At 37.8% G+C, this 17135-nt stretch overlaps 1 protein-coding gene and 1 long non-coding RNA gene across 3 annotated transcripts; both read left to right on the top strand.

The window, feature by feature from the left end:
• The first annotated feature begins 36 nt into the window (after nt 1-36).
• Nucleotides 37-1174, top strand: LOC145233813 (uncharacterized). The gene is made up of 2 exons (XR_013861183.1): nt 37-562; nt 772-1174. It is a non-coding gene; the product is annotated as an uncharacterized LOC145233813 (long non-coding RNA).
• A 9597-nt stretch (nt 1175-10771) lies between these two features.
• Nucleotides 10772-13661, top strand: LOC145233912 (uncharacterized). 2 transcript variants are annotated; one of them, XM_080098682.1, is made up of 7 exons: nt 10772-10867; nt 11161-11229; nt 11376-11429; nt 11882-12045; nt 12208-12273; nt 12641-12735; nt 13252-13661. In XM_080098682.1, the coding sequence occupies exons 1-6, from the start codon at nt 10795-10797 to the stop codon at nt 12653-12655; spliced, it is 441 nt and encodes a 146-aa protein (XP_079954808.1). In that variant the 5' UTR covers nt 10772-10794; the 3' UTR covers nt 12656-12735; nt 13252-13661. The 2 variants fall into 2 exon arrangements, with proteins under 2 accessions (XP_079954808.1, XP_079954807.1); XM_080098681.1 differs by lacking the exons at nt 12641-12735; nt 13252-13661 and having other exon boundaries at nt 11882-12245.
• The last annotated feature ends 3474 nt before the right edge of the window (nt 13662-17135 follow it).

The following is a 17135-nucleotide window of genomic DNA, read 5'->3' as shown; positions in this document are numbered from 1 at the left end:
ACACAAAGATTTTCTCCCAGAAGGGAAAATCAAGTAAGCTGCTACAAAAATAATCTGTTACATATCTGTTTCCACAGTACTGGGGCGGCATTATGAACACTTCCTCGCTCGCTTACTTACCGAGCTCGGTAAAAAAATCTTTAGCGAGGAGTTAACGAGCGAGGAACTCGGTAAAGTATTTGATATTACGAAGTGTCCTCGCTAAAGCCTGACGCAAATACGAGAGAATGCGTCAAAATCGTAAGAAAAAAGACGTCTGACTCAGCAAAATCGTCACGCCGCGCTATGCGACACCTTGCGACAAACAATTTTCGCCTGTCATTTATGCTGTTTTTAATGTAAATTTGCAATATAACCTCAAAATGTTTGGATTTCCTAATTTACGGACAGTTTGGAATTTGTTTATTTGATAAAGTAGCATAACAACATCAAGAAACATTGCAAGAATTTATTGAAACGTGGACAACAGTTGAAATGGAAGTTTCATATCTTAGAAAAGGTGCAAAACATTTTTTGATATGATTTTTATGAAAAGAAAACGTTGGAGCTTCATAAAAATACGGTAAGATCTGTGATTAACGTAGGTTTACACTTTATAAAATAATTTATAATTTCTAACTGGTGACATTAGGGTGATTTTCATTTATGTTTAAAACAATGACAACTTTATTGTACCTAAACACATGTTTTGTACAACTCATTTTGTAAGGTTTTATGGTTTGCATCTTCAATTAACCATCCCAATATTACATATTCATTTTTCAATTACAGATTTAAAACAAAATAAGAACCAGTGTCCTCATTACAAAGCGACAGACCAAAACCATGATGCAGAAAGGAGGCTTGCTGGACACACAAAATAAGTCCAAATTGGAGCATTGTGACCAAAATTACAGGTCAAATTTGACTGCTGTAAAGCTGAAAAAGGTACAATCAGCCTTAGGCACTTAACAATTACATTTTTATTCAGTGTTAAAACTGTACATGGTGTTTGTATTATGTGCATTAGTGTTTCTGTCTATTACCCACCTCACATGGTTATTTAGAACAACTCAATTGTAAATTTGTTCAACGTTTTTGTGTTTTATTTGTTTTCTCGATTCTTTCATTTCAATTTTATTCATGTAATGCTACACTGTCACTTTTTGTTTCTAATAAACACAAGTACATGCTGTTCAAACAATCATGTTATTGACCTGGAATCACTTCAGTATCAGGCAATATTGCCATGCAGATCATTACATTTATTGTGTTTGTGGAGGTTCCTCAATGGCAGTATTGCAGGCAGAGATTGACTGGATGCGTAAAGAAGTTTTTTAACTTTATTTTAAAAAACTGAAACAGATTTTATCGATCGGATTTCTTCTGGAAGATCATTCCATAAGCGGATAGTTTTGGGTACACGCAATGGGTTGGATTTTGAGGGGGTTACGCAAGTCATATTTAACTAAGTTTTTAATGTATTCAGGAATGCAGCTTTGTAAATATGATGGTCCAATGCTATTTATAACTTTGTGAAATTGAACGAGAGAGTGAACGTTGCGACGAACGTTGAACACGCTTACAGGGACTTTTTGTGAACAGTTGGCAAAATAATACTAGTTTGTTGATTTGCGCGCCTAATAACCAGGATACTTTTAGTACGCTTTGTAGTCGGAGTGGTGTAAAAGTACACAAAATACTCGTTTTGGGGTGAATAACTTTACTAATTTTTTGGAGGTTATCTTTAAGTTTATGGTAATATTGCATAATGTCCGCCAGAAATAGAGCAGAAGGTATCGTCAAAAATTGATGGCAAATCACAAAGGAATCATCCAGATTTTTATGAACCTGCAAAAAACTCTGGCAAAGACACAATATAGAGTTTAGCTGGTTTGTAATCTGACAACTGTAGCAAGTTAAATATTGTTTGTTAATTGATTTTATCTGGTGCAGTTTAATTGTTTAAACCATTTAATGTACAGCGCTGCATTTTGAGTATCTTTTACAAATGTGATGTGTTTGTAGGTCACGAATAAGAACCAAGTGGAAAAATCTAGTATCGTATTGCAAAGACAAAAGAGGTCTTTCAAAATCAGGCAGTAGGGCCTTTTTACGATCATTTGGGCAAATTACTTGGGAGAACGACCAAGAGCTATGGTATCTTATGGTAAGAATGCAATATATGTTTGGTGTATTGAAATAATGAAAGTCACGTTGAGTTGTTTAAAGTCACTATGTAATATGTTGTGTTAAGTTTTATTTTAACTTGTTTCCAGGCCTTGAGTGGACTATCTCTCACAAGGGGTAGATACTAATCTAATTTTAGATCAATTTGGTAAGTCATTTTTTTAGCTTGCCCGACTGTTAGTATTTTGGTGTGTATAGTTATAGGAAGTAGAAGTGGTTGAGTGCAAATAATAAATGTACCAGCGTTTGGTTTCAGTTTTTGAAAGTAACATTTCAGTCAAAATTATGTCTAAAATAGCAGCTGACATGCAGAAGAGAGCGACGTGGTGTGCGAGTCATATTCATTTACTGTTGGATTTGGTTTTAGAGAAGATTGATGGCAGGATACAATGCAATAACACATTTTTTTCAGGAAATAGCACACTTAATGCACCAGTGTAAAGCTGAATATACATGGTTTGTATTTGATGAAGTCATTTAAGCAAATAGTGTTGTTGGGTTTCTCAAAAATGTGTAAAGTTTACCTAAAAAAATAATAATTGTCAGCAATGGTTTTTCTATGTTTGGGGAACTGAATAAATTGGGGGCTCGAAAATGCTTGTACAAATATAAATTAAAGTTATTAGCTCTTTTAACGTTGGTGCAAAGCTAAAAAATGTAGAAATGTTAGGGTGCATCCACTCCTACAAAAACGCAAACAAGACGGTAAGTAGTTTTAAATGTTATGAAACCAAACAGATATATGATACAGTTTTTAAAATCCACAGGTGAATATCATAAACTTCTCAGAGAAATGTGCATACTTCATAAACCTTTTTTTTACATACTTTCGAATGACAGCTGTGGTGTTTGATGAACTTTTGGCCAAAGTAGCCCTGGAAATAACAAAGCTCATTAGGAGAGCCTATTTCACCAGGAGAAAGATTGGTAATAACTTTAAGGTATGTATTCTGGACTGTAGTTATTATGCTTGCTATAGTTTAAAACAGGGGTGGGGAACCTGTGGCCCGCTTGCCTTTTTAATGTGGCCCGCGTCACAATTTTGTTAAAGTACAGCATAAAACATAGCATAAAAAAACAATAAAATGTTTATGTACAAATATTTACTTGCAAGGCTTCGACATTTCCACATTTGACGCCAAACTTATTAAAATTGCCACACATTCAACCACTTGCTGTATTTGTGACGTAACAGTCACTCGATTGTCTCTCCTTGCAGTAACAAATCATTTGCCATGTGGTGTTAGTTTTGAATTGATTTTAGAGCTAAAAGCGTGGATCCTTATATTGTTACATAAAATATATTCGGTATAATGGAGCTCTAGGGCAGGGGTGGCCAACCCGCAGCTTCCGACCCGCATGCGGCTCTTCGCCTGGTTATATGCGGCTCTTACGTCGTTGTCGAAGTTTGGGGCCTACTGTGTATATTTTGGTTAGTATGTGGCGATCTGGTACAAAAATCGTTGAATTTAAAGTAAAGTTTCAACAATTTTGCTTTTAAACCAACTTACTATCGGTATGGCCACAAACCTTGCCTTATTGTTGCGAACAATGCGAATGAGACACAAAGCAACAGCAATATTTACAACAAAGTGTTCCAAGTAAAATAATAGTGCTTCAATCCGTTGGTTTTCGGGTTACGACGAATGTTGTATTTTATGGGAAGTTTGTCTTGGGTTTGATTTGAGCAACTGTTGGTGGTAAATGCATCGCAATGATTTGAGCATCTGTTGGTGGTAAATGCGTCGCAATGAATTTAGTTTCGCCACTTTGCATTTTTGTTAAACTCGGCGCCTACGTTTGGGGCGCATGCGCATTAGATGAAAATACCGCAAAGTTTTTCACCAGGGAAAATCTTTTGAGTCAACAATTTTTGTCAAGTTAGCCTTCAAAATGCCAAAAAAGAAAAAAAAGATTTTAGCAATTCACCAGACATGAATCTCACCGCACGTTATTAATTTTAATTTATTTGAATTTGTTTGTGAGATTCGTTGCAATGAGAGTTTTGTGTGAGAGACAGTGATGAAAATGACCGGCCGTGGTCTGTACAAGTCCAATTGTGTCATTATTATGTTGGTGTGCGACATTTGGAATAAATCTGGCTAAGCACAGGTCTCTGTGTGTGAGGAAGGTACAAGGCATTGAACATATCTGCTTATGTGTATAATGTGGCTCTTTGTGTTTAACGCAATAAAAAATTAGGCTCTTAGGCTTCGACCGGTTGGCCACCCCTGAGCTAGGGGCCACAAAGAATGAACAGATTTTAGTCGAATTAAGTGATAAACCTGTATGCCTTGTTTGATGCAAACAAGCAACAGCAAAGAAAAAATCACATCTGGAGCGATGAAATATAAAATCACTTGTGTGCTTAGGGCAGGGGTGGCCAACCGGCGGGCCGCATGCGGCCCTTCATTAAAGCTTGTGAGACCCGCAGATACGCTTGGATTTCAAAAGTACTGGCAAACGAGTCCAATTATTACATATTTTTGAGCTGATTAATGCGCCTGATGATAGTTTTCTGCGATCTGGCAAAATTTGGCTAGAATCAAATACGAATTATACTTGTAGTTAAGCATATTTGGTAAGAAACAAAGCAAAATCACTTTGTGTGATGCACATGGGCGGCCCTCCATCCAATTTTGACATTTATAATTGGCCCTACAGTAACAAAGGTTGCCCTCCCCTGGCTTAGGGTATTATTACACGGATTTTGAAAATAAAAAAAATATTTAGCCCGCCCTAAAATGTTGTGCAATTCATGCGGTACTATGCAGGTTCCCCACCCCTGGTTTAAAACATTTTGTACATATGTTACATAATTAATGCGTCACATGTGCTCTGTGGCGCCCCCAGTGCTCCTGGACGTGGCAGGGAATGCACGTGTTAGTCGTGGTTGGTGGTGTTGACGGTGAGAGGTGTTTTACCCGTCGACTTTTATATGCCCGATTTTATACTGTGCATAAACTTTGCAACAACTGTTAACTGCAGGTCTAGACCGAACTGAAAAGGCGTGTTACAAAATTGGCAAGCACGCCAGGACCTGCTTCAGTTGTTGCAGAAGGAGAAATTTTTATACCTTTTTTAAACATTTTAATCTGTCAGAATGAATTTTTATTATCCCCCACCGCGCTTTGACGAAGGGGGCAACTTTTTACATTTTCTGGCAAGTTTTGAAAGCTTCTGCCAAAGCGTGGATGCAAACGACGCGGCAAAGCGCCACGCACTTTTGGCAAGCTTGCCAGAAGAGGTAATTTTTGATATGAAGCAAGCCAACGGCAGTGACCTGTACAGTGCTGATTATAAGGACTTGAAGGCACTTGCAACTAAAGTGACCAGAGGCACTGCTGTCAGAAACAAGGCGAAGCAAGACTTGCTGGTAAGAACGCAGACGTTCGATGAAACCGACAGAAGGTTTGTTATGGAACTTTTTAGGCTGGGTCAAGCAGCATGTCCGGATAATGACGATTTGAGAGATGAACTTTGTTACTTGGCACTCACCCGAGGTTTAAAAAATCGCCTTTTAGCTGACAAAATTATGAGGGAAAACCTCTGCAAAGAGAAACCATCTTTTTCAGCAGCCTACAAAATTGTTTTAGATCAATCCGATTATTTTCCAGAAGGTCCCAAGAATACAGGTGTATGTGCGGCTGTGTCCAATGAACAGTCTTCATCAAACCAAACTGCGTTGCTGAAGCTGATTGGTGAATTGCGCCTTGAGCTTCAAGACCTCAAGCAACAGGTTGGTTCTATTGTCAGTACGAACCGTACAAACAACAAACCTGTATGGTTCCAATGTGGCAAGCCAGGTCATATTCGGGCAAATTGCCGAGAAAGGCACTATACCGGTCAAGCCTATTATTTCCAGAGACAGAGTACCGACGAGCCAATTTCTAATCAACCTAGATTCTCACCAGACGTGTACCGAATTGACACGTTATCACAAGAACTACCCCAGTGGGCACCCAACGCTTATTCAACGTCACAGTAACGTTAAAATGTGGTTGCGACGTCACGCAACCAAAACGCAACAAACCATAATCCTATTGGTCATAATTCGACAAAATAAACACGTCCCACTGACGTCAAGAATAATTTTTAAACTTGGCAACCAAATTTCAACTTTAGTAGGACGTTAAAAACATACACCAAGTTTGTTCAAAACCAAATTACACCTTCGTCGTGGCGTAGTATTTGAATCATTAAACTTACGTTCGAAACCGACGTGAAGAAGACGTCAGTAATACTACTAGGTATTTAAGCAACTAGTTTTCAACGTTGTATCTACATGACAATATTAACCTGAGAATTACGTTAGAAATCTACGTTAAAAGAAGACGTCAGTAATACTACTAGGCATTTAAGCAACTAGTTTTCAACGTTGTATCTACATGAGAATAATAACCTTAGAATTACGTTAGAAATCTACGTAAAGAAGACGTCAGTAATACTACTAGGTATTTAAGCAGCCAGTTTTCAACGTTGTATCGACATGAGAATAACAACCTTACAATTACGTTCGAAACCGACCTAAAAAAGACATCAGTAAAACTACTAGGTATTTAGGCAACTAGTTTTCAACGTTGTATCTACATGACAATAATAACATGAGAATTACGTTAGAAATCTACATAAAGAAGACGTCAGTAATACTACCAGGTATTTTAGCAACCACTTCTCAACATTGTATCTACATGACAATAATAACCTTCGAAACCTATGTAAAGAAGACGTCATTAATTTTAACATTCGTGCCCTGCGAATAATGACTATGTGTGCTTCTCATTTTCGATTTGCTTATTGGACTGACCTGAAACTTTGCATGCTGTATCTGAAAGCAGTTTAGAGTTGGCCAGTGAAAACCGTTTGAATTTATGTCAAACCGTTCGTGTTTTATGACCTACATGTCTTTCTCTGGAAATCAGCGCGCCTAAATTTTAACGCTCGTGCCCTGCGAATAATGACGATGTGCGTTTCTCATTTTCGATTTGCTTATTGGAATGACCTGAAACTTTGCATGATCTATCTGACAGAAGTTTGGAGTTGGCCAGTGCAAACCGTTTAAATTTATGTCAAACCGTTCGTGTTTTATGACCGACATGTCTTACTCTGGACTTTAGCGCGCCTTAATTTGAATGGTCGTGCCCTGCAAATAATGACGATGTGCGCTTCTCATTTTCGGTTTGCTTATTGGAATGACCTGAAACTTTGAATGCTGTATCTGAAAGCAGTTTAGAGTTGGCCGGTGAAAACCGTTTAAATTTATGTCAAACCGTTCGTGTTTTATGACCGACATGTCTTTCTCTGGACTTTAGCGCGCCTTAATTTGAATGGTCGTGCCCTGCAAATAATGACGTGGTGCGCTTCCATTTTCGATTTGCTAATTGGAATGACCTGAAACTGTGCATGCTGTATCCAGTGGTGAGATTCAGCCGGTTCGCACCGGTTATGTGGAACCGTCTCACGTTACTGTTAAACTTTTTGTAACACAACCAGCTGAAAAACTCGACTTTTGTGATAGAATCGGCTGACAAAAAATTTAAATTCAGCCATTGGCTGTATCTGAGAGAAATTTGGAGTTGGCCAGTGAAAAAATTTGAATTTATGTCAAACCGTTTATGTTTTACTGCCGACTGTCCAGCATGGGAGATACTTAAACACCAAAAACTAGCGGCACTGGAGGTCAAATATCAAATAGTTTAATTTTTGTATCTTTTTTTTGCAGACTTGTAAAAATGCCGGCGGTTAGGGCTATTAGGGTCAGGTGAAGGTTTAAAATCATAAATAACGTTAAAAACAAGCATTTTCCAAACATTTGACCTGACGTTACCTTCTTGACCTCAAGTAAACTTTTTGGTGTTTAAGTATCTACCGTCCAGGATGGGTCGGTCATGCGACTTGAAAGGTTAAAAAAGGACTAACACGTATTGATGCTAATGGAATGTGGTCGATAAGCCCAAAACTACGTTGTTTTCACCAACCGTTGTGGTGCTTATTTGTTTTCCCCGGCAATTTTAGAATTTGTCTGAAACGTCACAATTGACAAAACAATTACAATTTCATCATGTGATGAACCACCAATTGGTTGCTTCATGTGTCGCAATAATTTGTGGGCAGTTTCACACGTGGTTTGCTAATTCACAAGTATGTTCCGCTGATGTTTGTTTAACCTTCGTTTGTCCAGTAATAGTTTCATTATGGAACTTTCGTATTTAAAACGATGGCGCAAACGTCATTTGGAAATTAGGAATTGTCTGAATAATGAGTCTAAGAGTGAAGATGAAGACATACAAGTGAAAGAAAGTAATTTATGTGACGTATCGCTTTCGCTGTCACAATCAGAAAACGACTCAAGTGATTTTGTTGAAAATGAATGCACTAGTGAGGAATCAGAACCTGAAATACCTTTATCTGTCATTAAAAGTAGTAACAGTGGCAATTCTGCCGTTGAAGCAACAGCGGAAAAAAATATTCAAAAAGACTTGGCTGAGTGGGCTACACGCAACTACCTGAGTGGGCTACACGCAACTACTGCACGCGAAGATCCTTAAACGAACTTTTGGGTATTTTGCAATGTCATGGTCTTAGTGTTCCAAATGATGCAAGAACATTACTTCAGACTCCAAAACAAGTGGAAGTCATCAAAAAGTGTGGCGGAGATTATGTTTATCTGGGTTTGGAAAAAGGTATTTTGTTGACTCTAAGATCATGTGACATGCTTGACTTGACTGACATTGAACTTGTAATAAATGTAGATGGATTACCACTTTTTAAATCAACTTCAACTCAGCTATGGCCCTTGATGTGCCAATTTAACCTGTGTCAGCCATTTGTAGTTGCTCTTTTTGTGGAACTAAAAAACCAAACAATGTAGATATATCTGGATGATTTTTTGAATGAGTATAGTGCTTTAAAAAGTAAATCGGTCATTCATTGTGGTAAAGTGTTTCCAGTCTCAATCAAAGCATTTGTATGTGATGCACCTGCAAGAGCATTTTTGAAGTGCATAAAACCACACAACTCTTATTATGGTTGTGAAAGGTGTACAATTAAAGGGGGCTGGGAAAAGCGAGTTGTGTACAACCAAACTGATGCAACAGTTCAAGTACGCTCTGATGATAAGTTTGCAAGAGGCGAGTACATCAACCACCAGGTGTGTGTATCACCCTTAATCAATGCAGGCATAAACTGTATTCAATCATTTTCGCTTGACTACATGCATTTAGTTTGCTTGGGTGTGGTAAAGCGCATGTTGCTTTTTCTCAAAAAAGGTCCTCGGGTATGTCGGTTGTCAGCAAATCAGTTAGACTTTCCTTCTGCAAATATGACCTCATTGCGACTGCCGAAGGAATTTGTTAGGCAACCTAGGTCGATGGATGATGTTGAGCGATGGAAAGCAACTGAACTTAATTTTTCTTGCTTTATACAGGCCCTGTTGTACTACGGGATGTACTTAAAAAGAGAGCTTACATACATTTTCTATCACTGCATATTTCCATGAGTGTTTTGCTTGATGATAACCCAGCTACACAAGAAAAATATGCAAATTATGCTTCTTCACTTTTAAAGTTTTTTGTTGAAAATTGTGAAACATTTTATGGAAAAAGTTTTTGTGTTTATAACGTCCACAATTTGTTACCTTTCCTTTTGAGAATTATATGAAAACACTCAAGCGACTTGTGCGAAACTCTTGCAATCCAGGTGCCCAAATTGTTAAAAGATTAAAAGAGTATGAGCTTTCAAGAAATGCACACTGCACCCAAAAGTCCACACTAAAAGTTGCTCCCGATTTTATTAATGGGTGCTTTTTGTTAACGAGCAACAATTATGCTTTTGTAAAAGATCTTGATGGTAATAACTTTGTTTGTTACATTGTGTCCAAATGTGATGTGTCTGATTTTTATGTAAGGCCATGCAATTCCACCTTGTTTGCCATAGGCTGTGTTCAGCCCAGTGTGCTGAAAAGAAAAATTACAACTGTAACAAAACAGCAGCTGTCAAAAAAAGCTGTTTGTTTTAAATATAAAACTGGATTTGTTTGCTTTCCTCTTAGACATGATTTTTAAAAAGTTTTTGTATTTTATCTTTTAGAAGATTTCATTGTTTTAAGTTCCTTAAAAATGTGGTGCAAATGTGTATGGACTGAAAATGGAAGAGAAGTGGAGGGCACCATTCCGTTGTGCTGGACAACTGAAAAAGAAGTGCTGTGGCCAAAAAAATCAGGCTGAGCGTGCAGCAAAACTTATGATTAAACCGACCCAAGAATGGACAACATTTCCCATAAAAAAAATCAAATTTTAACATGGTGGGTTTTTAAAGAAACTAGACGTAATTATAAGTTTAGGGCAGGCAATACCCATCTAACTTAAGTTACAGTGGCTGTGGCACTAACTATTTAAAGGTATTTTTGTGATTGTAAGATTGATTTTTGTGTTTAATCATTTGGTGTGTTTTCTTCAAGAGTCCCGAAAAAAATGTGACATGTACGATTTAACATCCGAAAGTGAAGAAGAAAGTGAGAAAAGAAGTTGTCGACTATGTTTCTGGTAAAACAATCTTAAAATGTTTGTAAAAAATATTACATAACATTTTACAACCATTTTGTCATAGAATTTGTCACAGATTCAGATGATGAAATTAATTTTTTTGCTTCCTGATCCACCTAAAGAATCAAGCTGTCTTTCAGAATGTAGTAACAAGTGTAAGATCCACAGTTATGTATTTATATGCAAACTTGTTGAGCCTTGTACTTAAAAACAAAAACAATATGCAGCAACCTTAATGTAATTAGGATGTAAAAATTTACTGTTGTAAAGCAAAATAGACAGGTTGAGATATTTTTTTACAGAAAACAATCAGTATCATTCAGACTTTGGCTTTTTACAGATGAAATAAGTGTTATTTATAATCTTTTCATTTTTTGTTTATTTATTTATTGTGCATCGCCACATTTTATGCTTACACAAGGATGTGTTGTTTTCGTTTTACATTTAGATGATGTTCCCCCACTCAGCAGAACACTATCCTTTACCCCAAACTCCCTCAGAAAAGAAGTAGAGAAAGGTAAATAAAACATGGTGCAAATTGTTGATTCCTGGTGTGTGAAGAAAACAAAGATTTATTACCAAGTATAAAGTGAATGTAACACATTGAGTCTGTTGAAATTTAATGCATTGCCCAATCTTTTCTAATTTTGTCATATTGTTTAGGTTTTGAAAGTCCCTCGGGTTCCAGTTGCAGCAATTCTACTCACTCTGATAAAGGTAAAGCTGTGTTTAAATACTTATCCTAGTTTAATGTCATGCAATGCTCCCTTTTTTGCAGACCAAGGTTATGGGATTTTTCCTATTTCAAACAAAAGTAGGTACATTCTTGTTAGATTAAAGGGTTGAAAATTTTTTTGGGAAATCTGAAAAAATGTCTCATAACTGTAACACCCTTATGTTTCACATTAAGTGTATAGCAACAAGTTTTTTTTTATAGTTTATGATGTGCAAAAAACCATAGGTCTGTGATCAACAAAATGTATTGCTTTGTATGTTCAAGTTTGAAAAATAATTGAATTGTGGGGTTGTGCTGAGTGTATGTTATGGCACACTGTTCGAAAAAACACTTTAAAATGAAACAGATGGACGTATATCACCTCGTACACTCTCAATAGTTTTGGTAATAATCACAAAAAACGCTTTTTTGCCTATGTTTTATCTTTCTTTAGACTTTCAAAGGAAGGTTCTCTTCTACTTAGTAGAAGTAAATGAGAAGCTGGAGAAGGCCCTTGCGCAAAACATTCCCGAGTTTAAAATAATAAAACTCAACAATGAAGAGGAGTTCAAACAGCTTGAAGTTGACTTGATAGACAGTGAAAAATACAATGAAACGGTTTGTAAACTTGTGAAAAATACAATGAAACGGTTTGTAAAAAAAATTATATTAAGCTTCTTAACATTTTTCATTGTGTTGGAAGTGAACATTTATGGGTCTTAACACCAAAAATTGTCATATAAAGCTGTAATGTAAACATGTCAAAATGACTGTTTTTAGGTTTCACAGCTGAAACGCATAGGTGGAAGTAACACAAGAGATTGTGTACATAGAGTGCATGAAGAGGTCAATGTTTTCATGTTCGTTGTTGCTTGGTTTTGACAGCATAACTTCAGGGAAAAAAAAATTTGCCTTTGTTTGCGAACATGTTTTGAACACCCACATATACATTGCATGAATGTGAATTATGAACAAAATGTATGTTTACTATCTGATTATATATATTATGGGTGATCCAGACTATTTGTCAGTCTTGATTACATAAGCATTAGACCAGTGTTTTCCAAAATTTGCTGAAAATTCCAAGCATAATTTTTACTTTACAAAAACAAAACTTGTTGGTTTGATGCAAACCATGTTTTTTTTCGTGGAGTGGTGACTGTGCAAGAGATACTTACAAATACAACAAGCATTTTAATATTATTATTTACAGAGTGATGGCAAATGACCTGATGGCTGTGTTTAATATGAAAGGAAACCGAGGGAAAAAGGCTTTCACAGAAACCCGTCTTTATAAAGCAGTACTAGGTAGGTTTCATATTTTTGTTTAAAAAAAAACATTTTTTAGCCGAAAACGTTTCCTTTAAAAAAGTTCCATACAATGGAGGTACCACCATAAGTTAATATCAATGTCTAGAACAGTGCTCTTCAACCTGTTTTGGTTTGGTAAACCCTTAAAGTTGTTGTGGCAAACTCATGCACCCTGTTTACTTAAAAAAAATGTGATATGAAAATTTATTATGCATATCATCATCAACCGCACTGAAAGTGTTAGACATCAACATTTAAAAAAATACAGAGGTTCATTTATACATCAGTTGGTACCTACATCTTTTTTTTCTAATACCCTGCAAGTCAAATATGAATGGTTCATTAAAAGTTTATGATACACCTTTGTATACCTTTTTGTACTGGTCCACCATGCACACCGATTGAAGAGCACTGGCCTAGAAGCATGTTTGTCTTCAAATGTAGCCTAGTCGCACTTTAAATGTGTTCAATTTTGTGGGGATATCTTGCATTGAGTAATATTTACAATTTCAGATGCTGTTTTAAACACCCAATCAACCACTGAAAAGGAGATATGTGACGCTGTTGGCACCTGCCTTAAGTATGCCCCAGACAGAAGAGGTGGGGGCGGAAGAAAAAGCATATGGTTTGCCATATCAGCATCTTGTTGTCTGCTACTTTCGTTTTTTTATTTTTCCCTGTTATTAAAATCGCATTTACATGCTGGTTTATTATGGTTTTGTTGTTACGTAATTGAGACGTAGATTTTGTATCCTAAATTGAAACCCAACTTTTAAAAACAACCAGCAGATATCGTTTGACCAACGTCATGTACGGACGCCAATTAAATGTCGTTGTACGACGTCATTGCAATGTCATAGTAAAGACGTTGAAACTACAGTTACATAATCACATCGAAAAAACTTTCAAAAACAACCACCAGATATCGTTCGACCAACGTCATGTACGGACGTCACTTGAATGTCATTGTTCGACGTCATTGCAATGTCATAGTAAAGACGTTGAAACGACAGTTACATAATCACATCGAAAAAACTTTCAAAATCAACCAGCAGATATCGTTTGACCAATGTCATGTAAGGACGTCACTTAAATGCCGTTGTTCGACGTCAGTGCAATGTCATAGTAAAGACGTTGAAACGACAGTTACATATTCACATCGAAAAAACTTTCAAAATCAACAGCAGAAACCGAAATTTCAACCAATGGTCGCAACCAATTTATAAAGTTAAAATGACGTCGCAGTGCCCACTGGGACGTCGCTATTCTGTGATTAGCCTAAATTCCCACCCAGTGTATGCCCTAATAGACACTGGCGCTGCAGTGACGGTAATTTCGCGTTCCTTGTTTAACCGCTTGTCTGGTTGCACGCTGTCATCTTGTCCAAGCAATTGTGGGGGCCAATGGTAAACCGATCGACCTAGATGGGATCACAACTCTTCGAATGAATGTAGCGGGGGTTGAAGCAGCGTTTCGGGTGCTGGTATCTCCACAGTTGGCAGACTCATGTATACTTGGTCTGGATTACTTGCAAGAACATCGCTGTATAGTCAATTACGAACACATGACCCTGACTGCGGGCACTGGTACGCTTCCATTATTACCGAGACCAGGTTTGTCTCATGTATGTGATGTTAAAATAACAGAACCGTTAAAAATACCTCCATTCACTGACGTTGAAGTTACAGGTTCTGTTCAGTAGAAAGCGGAGCTTGCTCGGTGTGACGTGTTCGCCGAATTGTTGCCGCGTGGTGTTAATGTGGCTAAGCTTTTTCCCATCTTCGGAGAGGGAGATTTGACTTATTGTAATGGCTTTACTATTTGTAGCTCATCCAAAACCGAAGAACAGACGATGAATGTCCATGACAACGATGTCGTGAAGCTGTTACAGGAATTGCAAGTTTAAAACCTTGGACTTAACGCGACTGAACTAAAGAGATTATCTGAGGTAATATCGAAGCGATTTTCTGCGTTTTCTATGTTCGCAAATCATATTGGCCGAACGAATCGCGTTAGTCATAAGATTGACACTGGAACAGCAGCAGCCAAGGCGCATTTCAGAAACTCATAAACGTAAAGTAAATGATTTAATTGACGAAATGCAAGAGCGTGGTGTAATCAGTCACTCCGACTCTCCTTGGTCAAGTCCAATGGTTTTGGTAAAAAAGAAAGAGGGAAGCACACGATTTTGCATTGATTATCGTGTTGTTAACAGCTGCACTAGAAAATGTAGCTACCCTTTACCGCGTGTGGATGACAGCATAGACCAATTATCGGGGTGTCAATATTTTTCCACTTAAGATTTGAACTCCGGATACTGGCAAATTGCAGTCGACGATCAAGATAAAGAAAATACTGCGTTTACATGTCATCGTGGCTTATTCCATTTCAACGTTATGCCATTTGGTTTGTCTAACGCGCCTGCAACGTTTCAGCACCTTTGCGCATCGTCTTACACGGTATCGAATGGAATGGGGCATTAGCTTATTTGGACGATATCATAATTTATGCTAAAACCTTCGATGAGCACTTATCCCGACTTGACAATGTTTTAGGGCGTCTAATTACAAGTGGACTGACTCTCAAACCTAATAAATGTCAAATCTGTAAACAGGAAGTAAAATTCTTGGGACACTTGGTTTCCAAAGATGGTGTAAAATATGACCCTAATCACGTTAAGGCAGTGACCCCAACCTCGGACGGTTAGAGAAGTCCGACAATTCTTAGGCCTAGCATCATACTACCGAAAGTTCGTGCAGGATTTTGCTAAACTGGCATCTCCACTATACGAGTTAACCAAGCAAAATAACCGGAAGTTTGTTTGGTCTGAAGTATGTCAGGCTGCTTTTTGTAGCCTCAAGTCTAAGTTGGTTTCCAACCCTATTTTGTGCTATCCGGATTATAACAAAAAGTTTAGACTTGATACCGATGCCTCAAATTTAGCCGTTGGTTGTGTTTTATCGCAGATTGTAAACGGAAGCGAACATCCGGTTGGGTTTGGCGCGAAAGCTGGGACGCAATCTTCTACCTAAAGGGGGCAAGACGTAGCCGGAAAGGGGGCAAAAGAAAAGGGGCAAGAGATTGCGGCGCAAAGGAGCGCCGGCAAGGCCGGAACACGAAGTTTTAAGCGTATTCGGGGTTGATATCTTGCAGCCTTGTGCTAATAACTTCCTCCGCTTGATGCTCTTAATTAATTTAAATTTGAAATTTAAATTAACTTAAACACGCCAATTTTAATTTGGTTTTTGATTCTATTTGTATATTTGTTGGCCTACGGCTGGACCCCTTTCTCTGCATATTTGCTTACTGCGGCCCACTAGCGTGACAATTTCCTTTTGCATTTCTATGTGACAATAGCCTAAGTTTTATGTTATTTTTGTCACTTACGTCGACCCGCTTTTAGCCCACAACGAACACAAGTTTTTTTTTTATTCATATGTGACTTTGTCTTATTAAATGTTCCCTGTAACCAATCACCAAACGCATTTGCAAATGTGTCACTGCATATTGTTCACAAAAGCAAACTGCAATCGTTTGACAAGCACCCAAAAATTGCACTTAATACAAATATTATGCGACAACCAATACGAGAACACAGTGCACAAAATATAACGCATAACAATTTAAAAAACAACTATAGATGGACCTAAATAGGCTCCCGTTCGCCAGGTCTTTAACCTGAACTTGACGACGCTGCTTGGGCGCCTTAGCACGTCTCTCTGCGCGTTGCTGGTTGGTGCCTTGACAGTATAACCTTCCTTACTACTAAATAACTGTCGTTTCGTTAACTGGAGGCAGTTGTATATCAGCTTGGTCGCGGACCTGACTCACGCAGGTTCCTTGCACGGCCCTTTCACCTAGAGGCGCTGTCGTGGCGCCGACAGTCAGTCTTTTTAAGCCACACCTAGCTGTGCAGTTCGGTCAGTAGGTGCTGGATTGTAAGGGGGTTGTTGCCGGTCGTTCTGACACGACCCTGTCATGGCCCGATGTGTAAAAATATATGCAATTAGTATGTGTGTAAAGAAAACAAAAAACATGGAATAATACAGTACATGGGTTTAAATTTAAACTATCATAGATATATCAATTGAAGGTAACTAGGTCCTGGTTGGTTCTGCTGGCACCTCTACTGGGTCAGCAGCAACACTTCAAGCAGTTACAGTTTTAAAATCTGAGGTACATTAAAAGCATTCATGCTTGCTTGCAACAGCTTTTGATGGGCACTTCAGCGCACTCTATTATCAGCCAGGAACAGTAGCTATATCTAGAATGATAGGTTTAAACAACCGCCAACTTTAATTAACAAAAAGCATACCTGCTGATGATAGCCACAACTGCACTTCACCAAATTGCCAAAGACATTACTGCCTATGATATTGCCATGTCTTGCAAATTCT

The sequence above is a fragment of the Phallusia mammillata genome, chromosome 6, assembly GCF_965637545.1.
Source record: "Phallusia mammillata chromosome 6, kaPhaMamm4.hap1.1, whole genome shotgun sequence".
Lineage (NCBI taxonomy): Eukaryota > Metazoa > Chordata > Ascidiacea > Phlebobranchia > Ascidiidae > Phallusia > Phallusia mammillata.
This window is presented reverse-complemented; position numbering and strand designations above follow the sequence as displayed.